This window comes from Macrosteles quadrilineatus, unplaced genomic scaffold (assembly GCF_028750875.1).
Source record: "Macrosteles quadrilineatus isolate MER2022 unplaced genomic scaffold, UCM_ALF_1.0 Scaffold_2__2_contigs__length_208266976, whole genome shotgun sequence".
NCBI lineage: Eukaryota > Metazoa > Arthropoda > Insecta > Hemiptera > Cicadellidae > Macrosteles > Macrosteles quadrilineatus.
The window spans coordinates 18,795-42,477 of NW_026542595.1; the positions used below are offsets into that span (position 1 = coordinate 18,795).

The window sequence follows — 23,683 nt, forward strand, 5'->3', positions numbered from 1 at the left end:
CTTGATAACGGAAGGAGTTTATCCACCTCCAGAATCGTTGTGTAGCTTAAAACACAAGACCCGTTGGAAAAGTCCAATTAAATAATATAACATGTAAAAAAGCAATGTCTATAAGCATTTTAAAAACTCTGTAACTGTTCCAGTTGGTAAGTTTATATGGAAGGTCAAGAAAGTTCATTCACCTGAAAATAAAATTGTTCTCCAGTGAAACAAATTTTCTTTCCTGTTAGGGTTACATTGGGCAATCCATTCAACATACCTGGAAATATTGGCAGTGCAAAATATAAGAGTGGGGGAACTTTGGACCTAACCTTGAATATTCTAGTTCTCAGTTCTTCAGTGTTGGGTGAGTGTCATGCTTGGATTAACTGCTGATTTCCTGTTGGTGTAAATGAGTCGGTCTCTATCATGATTGTCTGGACTGCCATTGTTTTGGGTGAGTGTTTAGGAATAGCTAAATATAAATTTAAGGAAGGGACAACTATTATTTAACATTATACACTTTGTTTTTTTCTAAAATCAATGATATATATACAGTTTCTGTGAAATTAAATTTTAAAATATAAAATAGTTTCATTTCATTCCAATTAATCATTTATATTGTTTTGTTACAAATTAAAATTCTCTGACCCTATCCGTTTCAGATTATTCTATTATTTTTTTACATTGATTTCCTACAACATAATGAGTTGTGAACACATATAACATCCACCAGATTATTTCCCACAATAAATAAGACAACACACTATAATGAGATAACACTTGCTGGAAAAAGTGTATGCCTTTGATTGAAAGATAACAATGTGAAAGTATTGCAGAATTTTATTGCATTTTTTTGTTACCTAAACTTGTAAAGGTTGCAATCTTTATGGTGGTTGGTAATCAAAGGAATAAGCGATAAAACTTTAACTTCTTTTGTAGTCAAGAATAAAAAATGAAACCATTTATCTCAGCAAACCGGTTAGTCACTCAATTTTTTTGTAATAAGTCTAGGATCATGCCTTAATATTAGGGACATACAAAACAAAATTTAGAATTATAAATAGTAACATTATCATAACTAGTTGATCTGCCCCTGCTCGTGCTTCACAATGGGATGAGAATGCAGAGAATAATAACGGTTCTTTAAATCTACATTAAAAATAAATTGAAACACACTCCATATTGATTTTAGGAAGAAAATCTCAATTGTACCGTTCTGCTTATTTATAATGAATATCTCTTTGGTCCATGTATTTGTAACTAACTGTGGGGCAGATTAAAAAGGTTAAATAATTAAATAACTTATGTCATCAATCCATTTAATTATTTGATAACTCAATCCGTTGTGCTACAATCTCAACATTATAAAAAGGTTAACTCAGGATAAAGTAACCAACTAACTATTTACATATAAATAAATTGTAACAGCTGACGCATTATTCAATATTATGTGGTTAAAAACAACCCTCTAATTATTAAGGTCCATACCCTTAGGAGACAGTTGATCTTAAAACTGACATTTTTATGTAGAGGTTTTTCACTGAGACTATTCATTCAAATACGTGTTTGATAGGTGAGCGGCTTACGGTTGTCTCAAAAGTTTGTGATTCTTATTAGCTTTTAATATTTAAATCAAGTTATTTATGAACAATTTTACTTAATTTGTAAGCCCCAAACCAAAGCTTAAGAATGAGCTTTGAATTTTCAATGATAACATTTTCCATAAATATAGCATTATAGTTTCCAAGCGATAAATGAGTGAAAATTTAAAAACGTACGTTTTCAGGAAAAGCACTTTGCAAATTTTTTCCCCCTTTTTCAAAACTTTTATTATTATTTTTATTTCATTAACATTTGAAGTTTCATAAAATGTCGATGGTAACGCAATATCTTTGGTATTTTTTTTTTAAAAGAGCATCTTTAGTGGAAAAACACAAAATCCTGTCACGACCATAACAGACGTTTAAATGAATATTAAAAATAGTTAATATTATTTTTATAACTATGTTTTGCTATAAACTAATTTACTTTTATGACCATTATACAATAAAAAGGTCACTGAGCTTTTGGTATATTTGTTCTTTCTAGAAAAAAAAAACTCAAAAAATTGAAAAAAGCCAATAAAATCTTTTTAAGTTTGTATAACTCCGAAAAAACTTACCTGAGACCCGAAAAATCGCTATGTTTGTATAGAGACAAACAACTTCTTTTGTGTATAAAACATTGAAATATGACGATATTTTAATTTTTGAAATTTTTATGATACAAATCATAAACGTGATGGTCAGGGACAAGCGGTACGGTCGTGAATTTTCAGAAATAATCTAAATCTTTCTAAACAATCCTTCAATTATACTGTTAGTTATAATAAAAATAAGTGTTTCAATTGAACTAAACTGTTCAAATTACAATTATATTAAAGTTATTGTCACGACCAAACACACTATAATCCATAAGGCTGGATTGGTCGTGAAAAAACCCGCGATGGTCGTGAAACTTTGGTCGTGAAATTACGTGTTATTTGGCTCTGTTCTGGCGGTAGCCCTGCACCTCATGTTCGAGGATACAAAGTGAACTTCTAGGTTAATCTAGCAATTGAAATATCTTATAAACAAAAATTAACACCATGTCTACTTCATCAAATGACTATGTACGGTCATGGACACACCAAAATTACAAAAAACACAATCTTTCCTTTATTAATCTTGTAATTCCTAATTTCAACTCGAAACGACCGGCACTACAATCCTGACGTACACCCCGAACTAGTCTCTAAAACCAACTGACTCCATCGACGCCAGGCTTGCCACTGTCGTGCTCCAAAGTTGAAAATTTTTCCCAAATGGTCGTGACGCCAAATCGAGGGACAGACTTATTTTGTCATGGTTGTCAGTTTGCAATGACAATAAAATTATAATATGCTCCTTTTTTGTAAGTTTAATAACCATTGATGACAAAAAAATGTGGCTTTATATATTTCGGCATGAATAATTAGTCTAAAAACAGCGTGAAAGTTGGAAAATGTACCCTAGGGACACGTCATGGTCGTGAATTTCGAGACTTAAAAAATACGAAAAAAATACCTTGAACCTATTTAAAACCAAATAAATGTGTGTAACATGTTGCCCCCGTCCCAAAAAATATTAAAACACATAATAATAAACTACATATCCAGTATCTACGAAGTAAAAGGCCAGGGACATGAAAACGTACGTTTTTAAATTTTCACTCAAATACTGTGTGAAGTGCTTTGAAGATTCCAAGGACCAGACTTATGTTAATAAAAAATGTCATACTTAAAACCAAACAAATTATTAAAAAAAGTACAGCATAACATACATGCGTACATTTACGTAATTTATAAACTCATTTTATAAAGCAATCAAATTATTTTTATATGCTTGAAATCTCAACACTTCATGCTTTTCATGCATGTTATTCAGAACACCTAAGCTGTGCCTCACAAAGGTATATGATGGCAAACTTCCAGCTCATACCTCGGCTACTTCACTCTTTTAGTTGTTTTATCTTCCTCCCTCCTGCAGTAAAACACCACACCTCTTGATTCTTCATCATAAAGAATAAACACAATATGACCATTGGATACTGAAGTATACTTCCTAGTAAATTAGGCTATGCTCACAGTATTAATGTGATTGTTATTCCCTTTTGTTCTGCATTTGTAATGTGCTGGTTTTGATGATTTGTTGATAAACATATGTTATGTTTCTTTTGTTTACTTTCTGTTCATCTTTCAAATAATGTCATAGCAACCAATAGGCCCATGTTAAATTTCTAAAAGTTTAAACTCATGTAGGGAAAACCCCTGTTGTCCGATTCGTTCCGTCCCATAGTTGGTTACTATGACCGTGCAATGTTTGAATGAACATAATGAACTAAATAGTATTTTAATAACTTTTGATCTTCTGTAAGTAGCCATCGTTTAACGTGATGGTTTTCTGTTACAACAGTTGTGATGGGTTATACGTTGTGTACTTCCCAGTCTGCACATGCAACTCAGGTTTACCTCACAGAAATCAAAGATGTCAGCGGAAAATTCAAGTAAGTATTAATTGTTTCAGTTTAATCTATTTGCCAAGGCCGTCGCCAGGACAAATTTTTAGGAGGGGGGGGGGTGCCAGGTCAGTGTCGGTTCTGGAACCTTGTCAAGGGGGGACTCCAGGGGGGGGGGGTGCCAGGTCAGTGTCGGTTCTGGAACCTTGTCAAGGGGGGACTCCAGGGGGGGGCCAAAATAAGAGGGGGTCTGGGGGCCCCCCCGGGAAAGTTTTTATACTTTTTAAGTAGTTTAGTGACTTTCTAAATAAATTTTTAATGCCTAAAACTGTCTCTAACCGTAAAAAAACTCCCATTTAACCTGTTGTTTGTCATAAGCAAGTAGACATTTAAAAATTAAAACTATGACGATTGCATTCATCAATTTCTAACCATACTACGGCCATACGGCTCCGGCCATATCCTCCTAAAAACCGTTGATTCTTTTTAGCATGTACAACACCTGCCTGGTTGAAGGGGGATTCCCCCTCATGCTGGAAAACAGCTAGGCTTGTGCTAGTTGGACAGGGGAAGGGAGAACCATTCTCAAATCCAACATAAAACTAGTCCATGAAATCACACAGGAGTATGTAATCAATAAACAAACACACATTAAGTTCACATGTGGAGGAGTTTCTGACAGGCGGGACCTGTCATCCTCTTACAGACCTCTGTGCATGTCGGATACGGCTGGCAAACTCCTCGAGAAGTAGATCCTTTCTCGGCTGAATTCAGTAGTATGGTCACTGCGAGGGACCTGTCCCGTCGTTAGTATGATTTCAGGATGGGGCGATCTACGGTCAAAGCTATTGAGGAAGTGAAGGCAAGCTGAGGATTTTAACCATTAATCTCGTAGGGTTGAGCTGCTCGTAACACTCGATGTGCTAAACGCTTTTAATTCCACAAGGTGATGTGATATGCTGGACGCTCTAGAGAACACCTTTAACGTTCCAGCATACCTCATGCGCATCATAGAGGATTATTTCCGGTTCCGCCTCTTCATGTGTAACACTACGGAAGGCCCATGGACGATGAGTGTCACTTCTAGTGCTGCCCTAGGTGCCATACTAGGCCCAGACTTCTGTAATGTCGCTAATGGCCGAGGAAACTATTTAGGTTGGGTACGAAGACGACGCTGCAGCTTTGATAGCTGCACGTAGCGTTGAGCTAGCTCAGCTAAAGCTGAACCAAGTTATGCGTACCATAAACGCATGGATGGCAGACCACGATCTTTCGCTGGCTATGAGCAAAATTGAGATAGTGATTTTGACAAAAAACTGATTGACACCATCGTGTCGTTGAGGGTGGGAGCCATCTAGGTCCAAACCGTTCGTACTGCCAGATACCTTTGGGTCATGGTGGACAGCAAGCTTGGCCGGCAGGATCAGATCTTCCGTACGGCGGACAAGGCCGCTAGAATGGTTTATTCTCTTAGCCGGTTGATTGCCAATGTCGGAGGGCCTTGGTCCAGTCGTAGAAGGTTGTTAATATCTTCGGTCCAGTCTGTACTCTTGTAAGGTGCGGAGGTGTGGGCAGACGCTCTCAATAAGGAGGTAAATAGGATGCGCCTCGCCCAAGTGCAGGGTCAGGCAGAACTAAGGGTAGCATCTGCCTACCGAACCCGCCGTCCTGGTGGTTGCTGGAGACATCCCCCTCAAACTTTTGGCGGCGGAGAGGAAGGCAATTTATCAGCGCCGTGAAGAGGCCCAGTCACGAACAGAGGAATGCACCCTGTGGCAAGATAGCTGGGAACAGGAGACGGGGGACGCTTATTAGTCGGCGGTGCGGAGAGGTGAACTTCTACCTCTCCCAATTTCTGACGGGTCACGGATTTTTCCGGTCTTACCTGTTCAGGATGGGCAAAGCTGTTCCACCCAATTGCATATACTGTCCAGGCATTCCCATGACATGTCCATCATCTGCCTGGAGGCTCAACAGTTTGTAGGACTGCTGTCGGTGGACAAGGTCATACCGATGATGACGAAGAGTGAGGACAATTGGACCTGTGTGTCACATTACATCCAGGGTATTCTCCGCGTCAAGAAGCTCGACCTTGACCGGGATGGGGTGTAGGTCATAAAGACTCTAAATGCCAGAAATGGCACGAGTCCTGAGGGCTTAGGTCACATGTTGGACTGAGTTGAATTATGAATAATATGAATAATGTGACAAACAATTCCAAGTCTGTGACCATCAGAGTAGAGGGGTTTTTTATTGAGTAGTCTGATAAATTCAGGAGTATTACACTGCAGGCTGGCTACCTGTGTGCCTAAAAGCATTTTCTCTCGTCTCCCTAAAAAAAAACTGTAAGATTTTTACCTGTCAAGAGTATTTTTTACTGTTTTTGGCATAGTTACCTAACCAACCTGTTTTTAGTCGCCTTGGAAGTTTGTAAAGTGATACTATAATTGAGTTGATGTGTAACTTGACGCTTATGCCCCTCTCAATTAAAGGTTACCAACACACTTAAACAAAGACGTGAGAATAGCAGAGAAGTAATGAATAAAATAAAATAAAAGAAAACACAAAGTCAAGGAGGTTGTCTCAATGCACCTGCTGTACTATGCAGTACCCCCCTCCCCCCCACGGGAAATAGTATATGATTTTACAGTACTCAAATGTCTACAAATAGGGCCCAATAACACCCAATTGAGACTCTTCCTTACTGAATGACTAATAGAAAATGTAAAACTAATTTTGAATATGCATTCAGTCTAAACAGTACTTTTTAACTAATGATTTATAATATTTTTAAGTAAAGGAGATGAATAGAACTTTTATATCCTACTAATACCCCCGCCGCAGCAAACCTGACGCCTAAGCGAATTTCCATTTGGCTGAATTGATTTTCAATTGATTTATTTAAATAACATTAGGTTTAACGAGTACCTAGGTTTGCTGCTACAAGGAAACTAATAAAGTGTGTGTTTTAAGTAAAATAATTATTGCTTAGTATAAAATGAATATATTTGCTAAGTTTGATCAAAAGATATCCATAAACAAGCAAACTACACATTTTACAATATTCTCCATAAGAATAACATGGGAATTTTAAATTTACCATTTTTTTAGTTTTCTCCGTAACCAGTATCCGTACAAAAACACTTTGATATACTGAATTGTTTGTTTTTTTAAGCTCTTTAAGGAGGTTTAGAGAAAAATTGGGAAATTTTGTGTTTTGCGGGTCAAAAGTGAGAAAAACCAATTTTTACCCCATAAAACCCCCCATAAAACCCTGTTCCTATGGTCCGATCATGCTGGATCGCGAACTCGTTCAAGTTTATCCCGCCTTACACCTTCAAACCAAATTTCATCAAAATCGGATAAAAATTACTCAAGTTATCGTGTTCACGGACACATATATATATATATATATATATATATATACATATATATACATATATAAAAATTTGAACGAGTGGTGGTTTTGGCCTCTGGGGACATCAAAATGAAAAAGTAAATCGGTCCCGGGCCTAAGTCTTACCATGAGACCTACGGTAATAGCTACTTCCCTATAGGGAAATTCGCTAAAAAGGAAAAATCTCATAACACCAAAGATTATTTTCTCCAAGGGAATCCCCAAGAATCATACATTATCCCAACAAATCCTGTTTCCATTTGAAAAGGATTTATTTGACCCTTTAGCTCTTCTTCTTCCAGGAGGAGTACTGAGGTGAAGGGATGTGCTCTCCCATCCCCACTGAAGAATGGTCGCTTCATACCCAGCCCCAAGAGATGTCCTGTGGGTGACTCTTCCGATTACTGCAGGATGGTGCCCGGGTCCTGGGTCCCGGAGAACTCTTTACTGTACTACAGCTGTGACCCGGGCTACAACCTGCTCACGGCCGAAGGGGAGATCACCCTAGAGAAGTCAGCCACCGCATGTCAAAGCGGACAGTGGCAACCTACGCCTACCTGTGTAGGTTTGTATGGTACTCATCGTCACATAGGTTTTGATACTAAACTATAAATAACCTTTTCAATCTTACAGACTGATTATATTGGTTGAAAAAAATCAAAACCATAATTCCAGCACAAATAAATTAAAACAAATACATTTCAAAAGCTATGCAGGGAAACCTTTGTTAGGATGGTAAAACTCTAGAGGGGTAGCTGGAGACCCAGAGTAGCCATTGCCCCCCCCCCCTTGAGATGTGAAATAAATATAGTGAGCTTAGTAAGGTTGTACCTATATATTTAGAACTGTCCAAAATAAGTCTGTACGATTAATTTACAATCATAAATAAATAAGAAGGTAACACAATGTGTAAACAAAGGAATGTGTACTGGAGTCCCATTGGGAACAGTAAGAATGGGATTGGAATTGGTGGTTGTATTACATTGTGAGGTTCACAGCTAATAGATGGGGTCAGTGCAAGGGGTGCCGCCAGTTTAGGGGGGGGGGGTGATAAAAAATTGTGAAGAGGTTATTTAATTTAGATTGGTGGACACATTAAGGGCGGAAAGTAGAGACGTGCTATCACCTCATAAATATATAACTTTTAACAGCTTATTGGCCAAAAGCACGAATTACTGGGAACTAAGTCAGACAACTTGATTCTTGCGATCAAAATATTATTTTGAGACCATGCGGGAGAGGAAGATAATGTACCCGTGACCACTATCGCGAGATGTTCACAATATTGCGGTAGACTATGATGAAGTCTCCATTAAAAGGAAGATGGTAATAGGAATTAAATTATCATAATGTCACTGTAATCGTTGGAGATTATCAGATAGTGCAGATATCAGGCTCGCAACCTCGCTGCTCAACTCTGTACTGTAAACTTCAACTCACACATCAACTCAAGTTATCCAGCCCAAATTGGACCCTGCCTAAAAAATAAAAACCTGCAAGACCTCAAGTATCTTCTCAGTCAAGAAAACTGGCTTAGTGTTACTTCAATAAACAATGCCGAAGAAGCTTTTAAAACTTTTAGTAACATAGTGAGAGTAGCTATGGATGCAGCCTGCCCCCAAAAGAAGATAAAAACACAAAGAAAACATAAACTAAAATTCTCTATGGACCCAGAAGCAGTGAGACTTAAAGCCGAATTTCTTAAAGCTCTAAGAAAGTTTGAGGTGACGGGAAATCCAGATGACAGAAGGGTTTCTATTGAAAATAAAAAGAACTATGAACTGTACTTGAAAACGATGCGGAAAAAGGTTAACTCTGACCAGTTGATGAAAGCTGAAAATAAATCTAAAGCTATCTGGGAAACAATAAACACAGTGTGGTCCAAAAAGGAAACATCCCTAAATGAAATAACCCTTCAAGTAGATGGCCAATTTATAAGTAATGTGACCCATGTTGCAGAGCATTTGAATACATTTTTTACACAAGTAGGAGAAAAAACAGTAGAGAAACAAAAACACCTAAAGAACACAGCTCAAACTCCTGACGTAACTCAAACAGGTCCACCATTTTCCTCCTTTCAAAGCGCAGACGAGAAGGAAGTTAAAATGATTATAAACAAACTTAAAGCAAAAAACTCGTCTGGAATTGATGAAATCTCGTCAAAAATACTTAAGCATTGCTGCAATGAACTAGCACTACCATTGGCTTATTTGATAAATAAGTCCCTAAAACAAGGCATCTTTCCTTCACTAATTAAAATAACTAAAGTATACCCGAAATTTAAAAAAAGGTAGCACATTAGAAGCAAGCAACTATAGACCAATTTTCCTCGTTTCCACCTTCTCCAAAATATACGAAAAAGTTGTTTTAAAAAAACTTTTAGACCACTGCACAAATCACAACCTACTAAACAACCTGCAACATGGATTTACAAAAGGGAAATCCACAACAACAGCAATAATTCAGATGGTTGAGTCCCTGATTGACAGCCTAGATGAAGGAAATCTAAGAACAGGAATCTTTCTTGATTTCAGTAAGGCATTTGACTGCCTTGACCACCAGCTAATCATTAAAAAGCTGGATTCCCTGGGGGTATCAAGGATAGTAAGAGAATGGTTTCAAAGCTACCTTACAGACAGGAGTCAGTTTGTAGAACTAAGGCACAGAGATAACAGCCTAATTAGAAAAGCAAGATCAAATTTTCAACCAATAAATCAAGGAGTTCCCCAAGGGTCAGTTATGGGTCCGGTACTGTTTATTCTTTTTACCAACGATTTGCCGCAACAAATAGGAGACGCCTGCCTTACTCTTATGTATGCTGATGACACAACCTTAGTGTTTAATGAACCACTAGCCTTAATCTAGAAGTAAATCCTATGTGTCACTCAGTATGGCCTACCAATACTGCTATAACAATTATCTCGCAGTAAACACGTCTAAAACAACTAAAATCCCTAGTGGAAGAGATCAATATATATAAATACAAAAATTGTATATTGATACTTATTTGATACGTATGTGTATTTGGGCCAATACACATCAATAAACATCAATACATATCAATACAAGTAAATAGGATCCGAGTCATTAGCTTATTTGAAAATAATTTGTAGCTTGTTAAAAAACCATTTTTAATTTGTTTCAAAACATTAAATAATATCAACTATGCACTAAAAATAAAATAAAAATGAGAAAGTAAAAAAATTCTTGGCAAAAAGTTTATTGGGTTCCCGAGATTTGAACCGGGGACTCCAACATGGAAGCCGGATGTCTTAGCCATTACACCACGGACACTTCATGTTGCACTGAGTAATGATAGCCATTTTGAATGCGAGAAGCTGTGTTAGGCCTCATAATTGAAAAAGATTTTCAATGGCATTTGTGTAATTTCAAGCATGTACCTATATCCTTTAACATGTTTCAAAACTGTTTTATTACCAGTTCAAACTGTTTTCTTGCTACTTGGGTGATATGAATGGTGTCAATACAATTTATTTTTATTGATTTCTAGAAATAAGGAATTCAATAATGAATTTGTGAGGCATTTTTATCCCTAACGATAACCCAATAAGCAAAAAAATTGTTTAAAGCTGTCGAAAGCTGTATTACAATAATTGTTGTACCTATAACAATTTTAAAACATTTTGATATAAACTTCATATTACAACAATTTTGATATAAGATTGAAACAATTTTAAAATTGTTTAACAATAAGTTTTTTGGAGTTGAAAAAATAAGTTTCAATACGAGCTGTAACTGTTTTACAACAATTTTAAAATTGTTTTACAACCACTTTTTTGAAGTTTAAGAAAATTAGTTTTAATACAAGTTGTAAACTGTTTTACAACAATTTTAATGTTTAGCAATCAGTTTTTGGCAGTTTAATAGTATATTTCGTACCTAGGGCCGAAAATGAGGTTTTGCCGGCTCGAGATAGTTTTTAAATCGATCGAGAGCTGCAAAACCATTTCGGTCCGTGGTACGAACACTATTTTTCACCACACTTTACCCTATTACCACTATTCACCACTATAATAATGCACACTGATAGTCAACACAACTACAACTTTAAGGTTATGTGAAGAAATAATTTGAGGAATCAGCAAAAATAAAAATAAATAGTTGCTAGGCAACGGTGACAATAACACAATTCTATTGCAATGCTATGGATTTTGATTGTGTATTTAAAATGCATTCATGTTTTAAGTAAGTAAGCGGACAGCTGATTTTGCGGCCCCGGCCTGTAAAAACCTGCTCGGTCCCCAAATTATGGACAGCTGGCATCGCCAGCAAAACGTAACTTTCGGCCACCAATTAACGTATGTAATACAGCCAAAAACATGATAGTGTGGTGAAAAAAATAATTTTTAATACAAGTTGTAACTGTTTTACAACAATTTTAATGTTTAGCAATCAGTTTTTGGCAGTTTAAAAAATAAGTTTTAATACAAGTTGTAACTGTTTTACAACAATTTTAATGTTTAGCAATCAGTTTTTGGCAGTTTAAAAAATAAGTTTTAATACAAGTTGTAACTGTTTTACAACAATTTTAAAATTATATATTTTTAAATTACCTATATTGAGTTTTAGGTACCTCAGCTAACGCCTAGCTATGACCTAGAACTGGAGTTTTTCCTTTTTTCAAAAAATAACATTTTTATTACTGTTTATTTCACAAAGTTTACATTGGTATTTTGTATAATCCATAATGTTCATATGTGATACATTTTACAGATATTTTGCATTTTATTTATCCGTATTGATGTCTATTGATTTATATTTACATCTAACATATTTAAAAAATATTCTCTATATATATCAATGAACGATTTGTTTGCTCAAATGATCTATATTGATATATTTTATGTTTATAGATGTCTAGTGATATGTATTGACTAAGTTTTCAGTGATGTCTATTTGTTTGTATTTACTTGTAATGATATCCATGAACATCTATTGATATCACTAAGCACCTAGTGATATCAATAGATTTTTTTCTATTGATTTCTATTGATGTCTTCCACTAGGGATAGCTTTTGGCCGTAAATCTCAAGAAGTGCCACGACTCCCAGATGTAGAAGTGGAAGATGAAGCTAAGTTTTTGGGCATTACACTCAACAAGAATTTAACCTGGACTCCTCATGCGGACAATATATGTAAAAAATTAAGTTCAACCATCTATGCTCTTAAACATATAAAAAATGCAACAGATGACATGACAACAAAAGTAGCATACTTTGCACTTTTCGAGTCGCATATGAGATATGGACTTGTAGCATGGGGTGGAACCTCTGCCACTAACATGCAAAGAGTTCTCAGAAAACAAAAAAAGGCAGTCAGAATAACTGCAGGACTCCACAGACTCGACAGCTGCAGGGAAGCATTCAGGTCACTCAAAGTACTTACCCTTGTAGCACTCTAAATCCAGGAAGTTGTGTTATTTGCAGTAAGAAATAACCCTACAAGGCGTGGCGAAATGCACCAACACAACCTGAGAAACACCATGCAGTACAACCTTCCACAACATCGCACGGCACAGTTTGAAAAGAAACCTTCATACGCAGGAATGAAAATCTACAACAGGCTCCAGATCTAAGAAGCAAGTCAGGAGATGACCTCAAACCAGCTTTGCATCAATGGCTCATTAATCGACCTTTCTATTCCTTAGAAGAATACCATCAACAGGTCTTTGACTAAACAACACTTCAACCACACATTTAGAAAATATTGTAAATTGACGCTACTACTATTCTTAATGAATGTGTAAATAAAGATTAATTGTCTATTGTCTATTAACCTCTTGTAGAAAGTGTTATAATTAGCATGGAAATGATTATTTTAGGATTTTAAATTAACGGTTTTTTGTTGAGGCCTTCCTCTCTAACAGATGGGGTGGGGGTGGTTCCATACCCTCCAGTGGCCAAGGTGTGTGAAATAACATCTGTCTTGGGTGCCAAAAGCTCCATGGCTATGCGAATGAATGGGATGTCTAATTCCAAAAGTCAATGGAAATATTCAATTATCTGCTGATTCAATAAATATGGTCATTATGTGTTATACAGTATATGCTGTGTTGGTTTATTAAAACTAGTGGTCGTCCAGTGGTCGAAAACTCAACCAAGAATATATAATGTACAGGTTTCTCTATTTTCATCCCACGCTGTAAAAAAACATGTGATTTAATATATTCCATTTGTTTTGGTTTTCTGTTTATATTTTGTTGTTATTTCGTCACCAGCATGGCAACCCATAAGACCCATGTTTAATTTTTTTTTCAAATCCATTTTTGTGATTATTTTCTGGCTATTTTAAATTATAATTGGATTCTGCATATCTACAGGAAAACATCTTTCTAACAGTATGAGTAGATATTCCCTGCGATACACATGAGCTGAGAAAAAATGTTTTAAAGAAACATGCTTGCCTATTAATATATACATTAATTTATAAACATGTGTTTTAATCTTATATATTTAAAAAAATTGGTTTTTCTTTTCCGAGTTCGTTTGGCTCTTCTACCTGACCGATTTTCATGATTGAGGTATCAATTTGAAGGTATGCACACACAGATTTTCCATCAACCATTGGCATATATTTATCTATAATCCCACTAGGCTTATAGGTAAATGACATTTGCTCCACATGTATTTCTTATAGGAGTTAAATTATTGGTTTCTTTTTTCTGAGTTCGTTTGGCTCTTCTATCCGGCTGATTTTCATGATTGAGCTCTCAAATTGAAGGATTCACGTACAGATTTGCCATTAAGCATCGGCATATATTTACCTACTGTATTTCTCGAACAAAAAACATAATTTGATTCTTTTTAGAATTGTTACTTCAATTTAAGAAGATGTATTTCACCAGTTATATAATTATATAATCCTATATATTTTGGTCTAAGATCCTTCAATGAAATACCAGCTTTCATTTAAGCTATTAGTTTTTCAAATCGGACGAGTTTCAAGCAAACGCAAGGTGAACAACAAACATGACAATTATTTTTCACAAGGTATTTCTATGATTAAAAATCAATAGCTCCAGTGTTGTTCAGGTTTTTTAAATGTTCTTTGAACCCAGTGACAAGACCTGTATTATACAGTAATTATTTACCTATTTTGCCTGAAGGTCTTGAATTTAGTTTGAATTAACACTCGATGCACATTTCGCCGCTCAGTGCGGCATCTTCATAGAGTATCTTCTTAAACACTACTGTTACTATGTACATATTTACACTATATTTTCCAATCACTAACCGGTCACATTCGCGGTCGCGGTTGCCCGGCGGCGACACGAGCGGCGGGGTACATTTCGTTCCGCACTGTTGACGTGATGGACTTGTACTGGATCTGAGTGGTTGACAGTGACAGTGTTATGATCTGGGGATGTAGTCATTGTTTGTAAGGGATGGTCGCTTTCTCTTTTGCACTGTTGCCATTTTAGTGCGGTGTTGCCAGATCGTTGGGTTTCTTCTATGTTTTGAATGAGGTTTAACAAAATGGAACTATGGTAGTCCTCTTTCTCATTTAAGAGGGTGTCAGGGTTAGTGTTAATTTGCTTATAAATTTCGTAACTTTCTTTTACTATTGCAGTAGATTTGTAGTTGGTTTTGTATGACGCCGGGCAACCGCGACCGCGAATGTGACCGGTTAGTGATTGGAAAATATAGTGTAAATATGTACATAGTAACAGCTAGTAGTGTTTAAGAAGATACTCTATGAAGATGCCGCACTGAGCGGCGAAATACGCATCGAGTGTTAATTCAAACTACAAGACCTTCAGGCAAAATAGGTAAATAACTGTTTTTTAAATGTTTAGACTCAAAATAATCAGTAAATTATAGGCAAAAATTTGATATATTGATCGTTTGAATCAGTTAAGCTTAAGATACTGTATTACTCAATAAAAAATAATGAATTTGATTATTTCTCGGAAATTATAATTATTTTAACGCAGTGGAGCAGTATGGGTCCTCTAGTTATTAGTTATGCTCAATTTATGTGCCTAAAGCCAAATAGCTTTTAATAATCATATTCTTCTAAATAAACATGCTGATAAGAGGTGTACATTTCCAAAGGTATTATTTATTTATTAAGATTTGTTACAACAGGATCTCAACATCGATCTCTGATGATAATTAATCTCTTTTTTAGAAACTCACTACAAATCTCTAAACCTGCCTCATTTTCAATCTTCGAGCAGCTACTGTGGTAAAACAGCTCAACATCCAAGAATGAAGAGGAAAGTTGATGGGACCGTGTCAAAAAAAGGTATATATGGTAAAGTTTTAGGGCTACAAAGTTTATTTATGTGAAGTAAACAAAAAAATTACAGTATACTGAAATTAATTACAAATTTTACTATAACTTAGCCTGTAATAATGAATATATTTTTGAGCCGTGACACATCCACGCGACGTCACGCTTTAGTTTTTTTATAGTATTTCGTCGCTGGAATTGGTTTGGATTTGGGTAGTTTCACAGCAGACCTGCAGACCTGGAGTCAACGTACGCTGTTATAAAACATGTGGTGTCAGAAGGCCCGTGATTGTCAACAGTTTCTGGCAAGACTGTTCCGTGTTTGTTAAAAATGTATCCGTGTAAATTGTTTAATGTGTTAGTTTTTCATTCAAAAACCTTTCATTGCCTTTAAAGTCATAGAGTAACCTTAAGTGTTTTGCCAAGCTTATATTTTGGTCACCAGAAAAAAATCTTTTGCTTAGAGTTAAATATAGTTTTATTTTTTCAAAATTTTTTAACTGTTAGATAACAAAAAAAAAAAAAAATACAAAAACACCCTCCTATACACCCTACTATACAGAGCTACAATTAAAAATGACTTCAGCATATGCATAAGGATAGTAAAATCTGTGAAAGCTGATGTTTGTTCCAGGGGCTTGGCCGTGGATGGTTATACTAGGCATGCGTAAGAACAACACCCAGCATGGTGAGTTCCACTGGTTCTGTGCCGGGACTCTAGTAACGACCCGTCATATACTCACTGCAGCTCACTGTGTGGCTGACTATCGCAGGAGGAACTTGTAAGTGACACGACACGCCGTTTAGAAAATTATAAGAAAATATCTTCCAAAAAAATAAGATTTCTTCCTCTAAATAGTAGGATCATAAAGGGGAACTACTTATTTATATTTAATTACCACTTAACACTTAAAGTGCCGTTGACATGTTTGAACATGAAAATTGCATTTATTTCAATGTTAAGCAATGGCGGGAATTCCCGTCATCAGCACCCAACGTGTTAAATAGTTGGAATGGACATAATACCCCTTAAATAAATCTGACAATTTGATTTGAAGAGTTATAAAGCCTTATAAATATCTTAGGATGGTCGGCATTTGAGTTAAAAGTTATTAAGTATTGAAGTATTAAAAATGTTCTTGTACAATCACTGACTTGTGTCGAATGCGCTAACATTAAACCAAACTAAACTAAAAGGGGAAGTTTGTAAAATACTGCATCTTTTATATCATACTAGCTGGCCCGACAGACGTTGTCCTATCCTAATGTGTTTTTAGGTCAAATGCTCGTTAATTTTTAAGATGAGCTCATTCGCATGGCTCAATCACATCCTGGTTGAAGTTTGTTCGCTAGCTCACTCACCTTTAGGCTGGGGCTCGTTCGCTGAGCTCACTTGCCTTCAGGTTAGCTCGTTCGCTACGCTAACTCGCCTCCAGGTTGAAGTTCGTTCGCGACGCTCACTCATCTTTTGGTTGCAAATTAGCTGTTGTCATGAATTTAAAAAAATAATAGTGCTGCACCCTGTTGGTAAACCTATTAAATTTTTAATGCTATTGAACATCACAGAATCAAATTGTTTAATTGAACCAGCTGTTAAGATTCTTTAATTCCATTTAAATATGAGTATTCATAAGGTTAACATGGGAAACTCCAGAGCCACTGGGGCGGAGCCCTTTTGACGGATCTGCACCAAACTTCACCAATCCATCCTTGAATAATGCTCATTAATGCCTGAAAGTTTCATTACAATCTGTCGAGCGGTTTCGGAGTCCATAAAAGACAAACAAACAAACAAACATACATTGGATTTTATATATATAGATCACTTTAACCGTTGCAGTAACAAAAATACCCCCGTTGCAGCAAACCTGCAGACTAAGCGAATTTCCATTTTCCTGAATTGATTTTAAATTAAATCTATTTAAATAACATTAGGATTAATGAGTATCTAGGTTTGCTGCTACAGGGAGGCTAATAAAGTAGGGTTTTTGGTAAAATATTAGTAGCTTACTATAAAATAAATAAATTTGTCAAGTTTGATCAAAATATTTCCATAAACAAGCAAACTACAACATATTTCAATATTCTCCATAAGAATAACATGGGCCGGGTTGTGACAGTCCGAACTGGCTCCGAACTGAACGTCCATAATAAGATATCCTGGGGTGCTTAAGTATCAGTTCATGCTTGTATTGGTTGATGTACAACAACGATCTTATTGAATGCAGTGCTTCAGGAAGAACTGTTTCCCAATACTTAACAGGTAAGTCCTGTGTTCTGAGAGCAACCATAATAGTTTTCAAAATAGTGCCATTGAATATCTCTACTTGGCCATTCCCTCAAGGATTATAAGCAGAAGAAAGGCTTGACGCAAGGCCATATGTTTGTAGGAAAGATTCCTTCCTCTGTCTGAATGGCTGAAGGAAGGTATACTGAAAATTGTAAAAAGTTCTTTCAGTTTCTCAACAACGGTACTGGAATGAAGTCATATCTTGACAAGGGAAAGCAAACGGATACGTGAATACTTTATTCTGAATGATTCTCGACTCCGATAGTTAATATGTATGCTATACTTATTTGGTGTAGCACTTGGAATTAGGCCTTTAAAGTTCAGGCGCTCAAAATGTGCTGTAGCCGGCTTTTTAACGTGCCTTCATATTTACAAAACCTTGAGAGTCTTCATCAGTGGTAGCCATTATGGATTTTAGTCCCATAAGAGCAATGTTAACTTTGTAACAGAATTTCTAAAAACACCTGTTGTGATAAAATAATGATTGAGGTGTTAAAATTAAGGTTTGGTGGTCCTCTAGGGAATGAGGATTTTAGTTTTGTAATTTTCCTCTACCTGAGTTAATTATCGCCAATTAAGTCTTTAATTAAATAATTTATTAAGGAAATACAAAAACAAATATTTGAAATGTCATTTCCTCATTCCCTAGTATTCTATGTTATAAACCTAATTATAAATGTTAAAAGTGATATCTTTATAAATAACACCGGCATACTGCTTCAAATGATGGCATGTTCTGTCAAATTTAACATATTGCTCTTATGGGACTAAAATCCAATATGGCTACCACTGATGAAGACTCTTAAGCTCCAGCACAAATTTGACATTGGGCTGAAGTACGAGGAAATTCTTCCAGTGAAAAAGATACGTTTTTCGATCTTATCCACTGGTAAAATATTGTCACTCCTGGGTTGCACAGACTCATTTGGATACCATTTAAGTTTGGACAACCACACAATCGAGACATGGGGCAAATCCATTTTCCAGGGCCGTATTTAGGATGTATGAGGCCCCCGGCGGCTCTCACCAGAAAGGCCCATTCTGATTCTTTGAAGGTTGAATTTCAAACTTAAGGATTTAGAGATAACCATGGTATTGCTTCAACTCAATGAACTTAACCTTTCGATTCCAAAAAAGACGCAAAAGACCAAGGGGACTGGCTAATAAAAAAGACCATTACTTTTTTTTTTTTTTTAAATATTAGGGGTTGGTGCCAGACATGTTTCATTTCGTGGAGATGTCATCTTCATCTCCTTTGATCGGTGCAGAATCAAGAACGTCTTCTGTAGTTGTGGAGAAATAGTTAACATCTTGTGCAAGTGCGGGGACATTATCTTCGTCTTCTGTGATCACACTAAAATCATGAAGATCTTCAGAGTCTCTCGGACATTATCTTCGTCTCCCGCGGTCGAAATATAATCGTGGACATCTTCCACGGTCACGTATGAATACTGACAACTCCTACGTTAACGGAGAAATAATAGATTAACGTCTCCCACAATCGTGGAAAAACAAATTATCGGTGAAATAAATTGATCGACAAATTAGGCCATTAGTGAGGCCCCTGGTTGGCCTCTTGGCTGAGTAAAACAAATTTTTCTAGTTTTTACAAATACAAAATGTAAATAATAAACAAAGAATGACTGATATACATAAAAGAAAGTCTTAGGACATAAAACAGTTAATATATTTTAAAATGTGACCACAGTGTATAAGTCACATTCAGCAGTCAGCAGTAACTTCAGATAACGTAAAATCGTGGACGTGGCTGGTTGAACCAGCACTGCTATTGTAAAGTGTTTTGAGATTAGTTATTTGGTTTTGCGATACCTAATGGCTGAATGGTACTTTTTTTGGGTAGTTGTTAGACTGAAGTTTTATCACAGATATTTCCTGTGTTTGTTAGATTACAGTACTTGTAATAGGGAAATTATAAAAAAAAAATCCAGTAACTTTAAATTAATTGGCAATTCTTTTGAGAAAATAAAAAATATGCCACTCTTTCAATTACATTTTACAATTATTTTATGATATCTATTTTGTTAGTATTATAATTAATTGTATTATGGACCTTACTAATGTGACATAAGTGTTTAAGTTGATCATTGGCCATAACTTTTTATTAGTAACAAAGAGATTATAAATTATTTTTATTATTTTACATATTATGATTCACTATCTTATCGATTGTATCTCATTACCTGTTTTGCTTTTAGGATTTTTGCAAGATTCAGTGATATTGATCTTGACGATAAATACGATGATAAAGGAGCAATTGATATTGTTATACAAAAAAACAATACAATTGCTATTCATCCTGGATTCAAGAAAGATCAAAAGTTCTCTCATAATCTTGCAATTATCAAGATGAATTCAGACCTACCAGTTTCAGGTTAGCTTTATTATTATTTATGTGCTATAATTAGTAGCCTACAGTCTAACCTATATACAGCAAACCTCACTTGACAATAAAACACATTTTTATAAATCCACTAGGGAAAATCTAAAGCTGTCGCTTGTGAGAGAAAAACTTCAACAGCCTCTTCTGTCAGATGCTGCCTTCTTATTACTAGCTAAAACTACAAACAAAGAACCAATCAGCTGTTAAGCTTATATAGATGTTCAGTGCTGTACGTGTATCTAACCATTGAGTATACAACTGTGTAAAAGCTGATTAGTTTTAACTCGGCGTGCGTTGCTGTGCTTAATACCTATTATTTTAAATGGTAATCTTTTGTTTAAAATAAATAGTAAAAAAATATACCGTGAACAAAAATATAATATTTTATTTTACTTTAACGCCAGTGGATAAACAATGTTTCTTTTCATGAGATGTATAAATAAATAAGTTTTAGCACAGCCACCTCTAATACAAGGCCGCGGCGATCGAAAAGTGGCAACGTTGCATCCGTGTCTTGGTGCGCGGTCGTCTTACCATTACAGTGAATGGAGGAGTCGCGTACTCTACGTACATAATCGCGTTTCTACTACCCTTAATCATTAGTAATGACATTGAACTTGTTACTACAGCATGCCAGATAGATGTGATGTGCCTGGATGCAAAAATAATTACGAAAGCTCAATTATGTACAGTGTTCTAAAGATTCTAAGTGATCCGCTGCTTAAGCAACAATGGCTTCCTACTATTCTTCGGTCAAATAAGACATCTTAAAACAATTCTCATTTTTGAGTGAAACATTTTCACGAATATGAACTTAGATTTGTAAAAAAGTTTTAAGAATAAGACAATGATTCGTGTAAATATAGACGCAAGAAGCGAGTTTTAGGTATGAGAATGCCAGACTATTTACTTATTTATTTGTCTATCTTATTGATAAAAGCTGTTGTTAAGTGATTAAAATAACTGAAATAACTTGCACTTCGAAGAAATAAACCGGTGTTTCTATTAAGTAGGCCTACTAGTAAAAAATATTTACTACACCATCTAACAATAAAAGCATTATAGTCTCCGACTCCAGTCTGAATGTTGATGTGATAAAACAATTCTATTAATATTGTGGAAAGCCATATGCCATATGGAGGCCTAGCTTCTGAAATCGTTTACAAAATGAAAAACGTTTTGCTTAGTAACTATTCAAAGAAAATAAATTATTTATAGTGTCAGTATGCCTTCAAAATGAAAACTTCAAATTTTGTTGTCGCTAACTAATGGTTTCCTCAGGTAGACTAAAACATAATATTCCTATTGAAAATTGAAAATTAATTTTATCTGAACAAATTGTTAGAAGTTAGTCTCTACAAATCCCAAATTCTCTACAAATATTGAAGTGGCAATAAGTTAGTCCTACTGTATTACCATTCTTGGTATAGTAGCTATATTTTGTAAAATTTAAGACCAGTCTGTCTAGGAGTTTTTACTATGTTGAAATACTATGTTTAAATTATGATAATATAGATTATCAAATAAACAAAGAAAATATGTAAAGTCCATCTATTTCCACATTTATCGTACTTACAATACGATAAATGCAACCAAAAACATGATGTTTGTATTTTAGTTTTAGACATATTGTAGTATGTTGCAATTTTTCACAAAAAAAACCTAAATTCTAATTTGTCTATTTTACCATACCCTAAAATCCACTAAAATGTGTAATTTAAATACTTTCATTCATTGATACAGAGCAGCAATACTCTCATTGATGTTTATAGCCTAGCACGAGTGCGGGAACCAGGCGGCGGGTGAGTGCGGCGTTGCCAGTTCGAACGTCGCGGCCTTGTATAAGAGGTGGCTGTGGTTTTAGGCATACCATCACGTGTGCACGAGTCCATGTGAAAAGCATGCATTTTCTAAATTTAAACTGGCGATAGTCAGGGATGCCCTTTTGCCTTATTAATGGTGATTGCAAAAGCAATACACAAAGCTTACCGGAAGATATCGACCTCTTCTACACCAGTGGCGAGTTAAAAAAAAAGGTTGTCACGAGTTGGTATGTTAGGCGCTGCCATGATTTGTTGTCTTTAAGTTAATAAATCAGTTTATTTATTTAGTACTATTGTTATTTATTTCTATTGTAGTTTATTATTATTGTTATATTATATTATTGTCACTGTATTTGTCACTGTTGTTATTTTATTGTTTTTGTATTTATTGCTGTTGTTATTTGTTGTTGTTGTTATTATTTTTGTTATCTTTTTTGGCAACACAATTTTATTCAATGTTAATTATTACAATGCTTTATCATTGTTAGTCTACATTCGCTCAGGTTTTAGTTTGTTGTTCTTGCTGTCAAGTTCTTTCTATTAATTAAGTAGTAATCTTAGGTCCCATTGCATGTTTGGCTTGACCCTTAGTTGTAGTAACATTGAATGAGTATAAAAAAAAATTAATAATTGTAAATTGGTTTGTTTGGACCATTGGAAGCAAAATAAAAAAATAATTTCATCCGGATGATTTGGATGAAATCATCTGAATTCTTGGGATTAAGACTATTTCTCCTTTAAACTTACCACTGATAATTTTTGCTTCAATCAATTTTGAATAACTTCTTGATCATCATCTTACGTGTTATATTAAATTACCTATAAAAAATTAAATTTACCATCATTTATATGTATTTACCGTCTTGTGAGTCAACAGTATAAGTGTAAATATATTATTACTAGTGTTATTAGAAGTATATCTGTTTGTTTTTTCAGACAGTTAATTTTGGTGTCATTTTTAAATCGCCAGTCTGGTAACGTTGCACAGCTTCGGTGGATTTAAGTTTTGCATTGGTATTATTGGAGTTCCTACTTTTAATGACAGTAATGTGGTGGGTTAATGACAAATTGAGAGGCATTTGAATACCTGAGATAGCACGCACAATTATTTTATCTTTAATTAATTCAATTAATTAAATTTATTATTTAATATTTAATATTTAATTTTTTTAATTTAATATTTAATTTATTGTTATTTATTTTTATAAATTAATTGAATTTAATTTTTGTTTTAATTTTTATCTTTTAATATTTTCTTAATAATTTATGTTAGATTGTGTGGGTATAGAACAAAAGATAAAAATATTAAGTCATTGCCATCCCTTTTATTGGTTATACTACTTTGATATTGGATTTTATGTTTACATAATATTTAATATTGGAGAATTTAAATGTTCTTGAGTGCACAGATGTGCTTCCATTGGGGGTTTAATAGCCTATATTTGTACTTATTCAAAAGTTAAACTAGAGGACCCATGCTGCTCCGCAGCGTTAAAATAAATATAATATCCGAGAAATAA

At 35.1% G+C, this 23,683-nt stretch overlaps 1 protein-coding gene across 1 annotated transcript in view; it reads left to right on the top strand.

Annotated features, from left to right (window-relative positions):
* Window positions 1-331: 331 nt before the first annotated feature.
* LOC128986404 (venom protease-like) overlaps window positions 332-23,683 on the top strand; it is a 35,852-nt gene continuing 12,500 nt past the window's right edge. Inside the window, exons 1-6 of the mRNA XM_054406762.1 lie at window positions 332-436; window positions 3,954-4,044; window positions 7,696-7,958; window positions 15,545-15,661; window positions 16,284-16,431; window positions 20,156-20,331. Of these exons, the coding sequence (XP_054262737.1) occupies window positions 409-436; window positions 3,954-4,044; window positions 7,696-7,958; window positions 15,545-15,661; window positions 16,284-16,431; window positions 20,156-20,331 (823 nt within the window). The 5' untranslated portion in view covers window positions 332-408. The remainder of the gene's footprint in view (window positions 437-3,953; window positions 4,045-7,695; window positions 7,959-15,544; window positions 15,662-16,283; window positions 16,432-20,155; window positions 20,332-23,683) is intronic.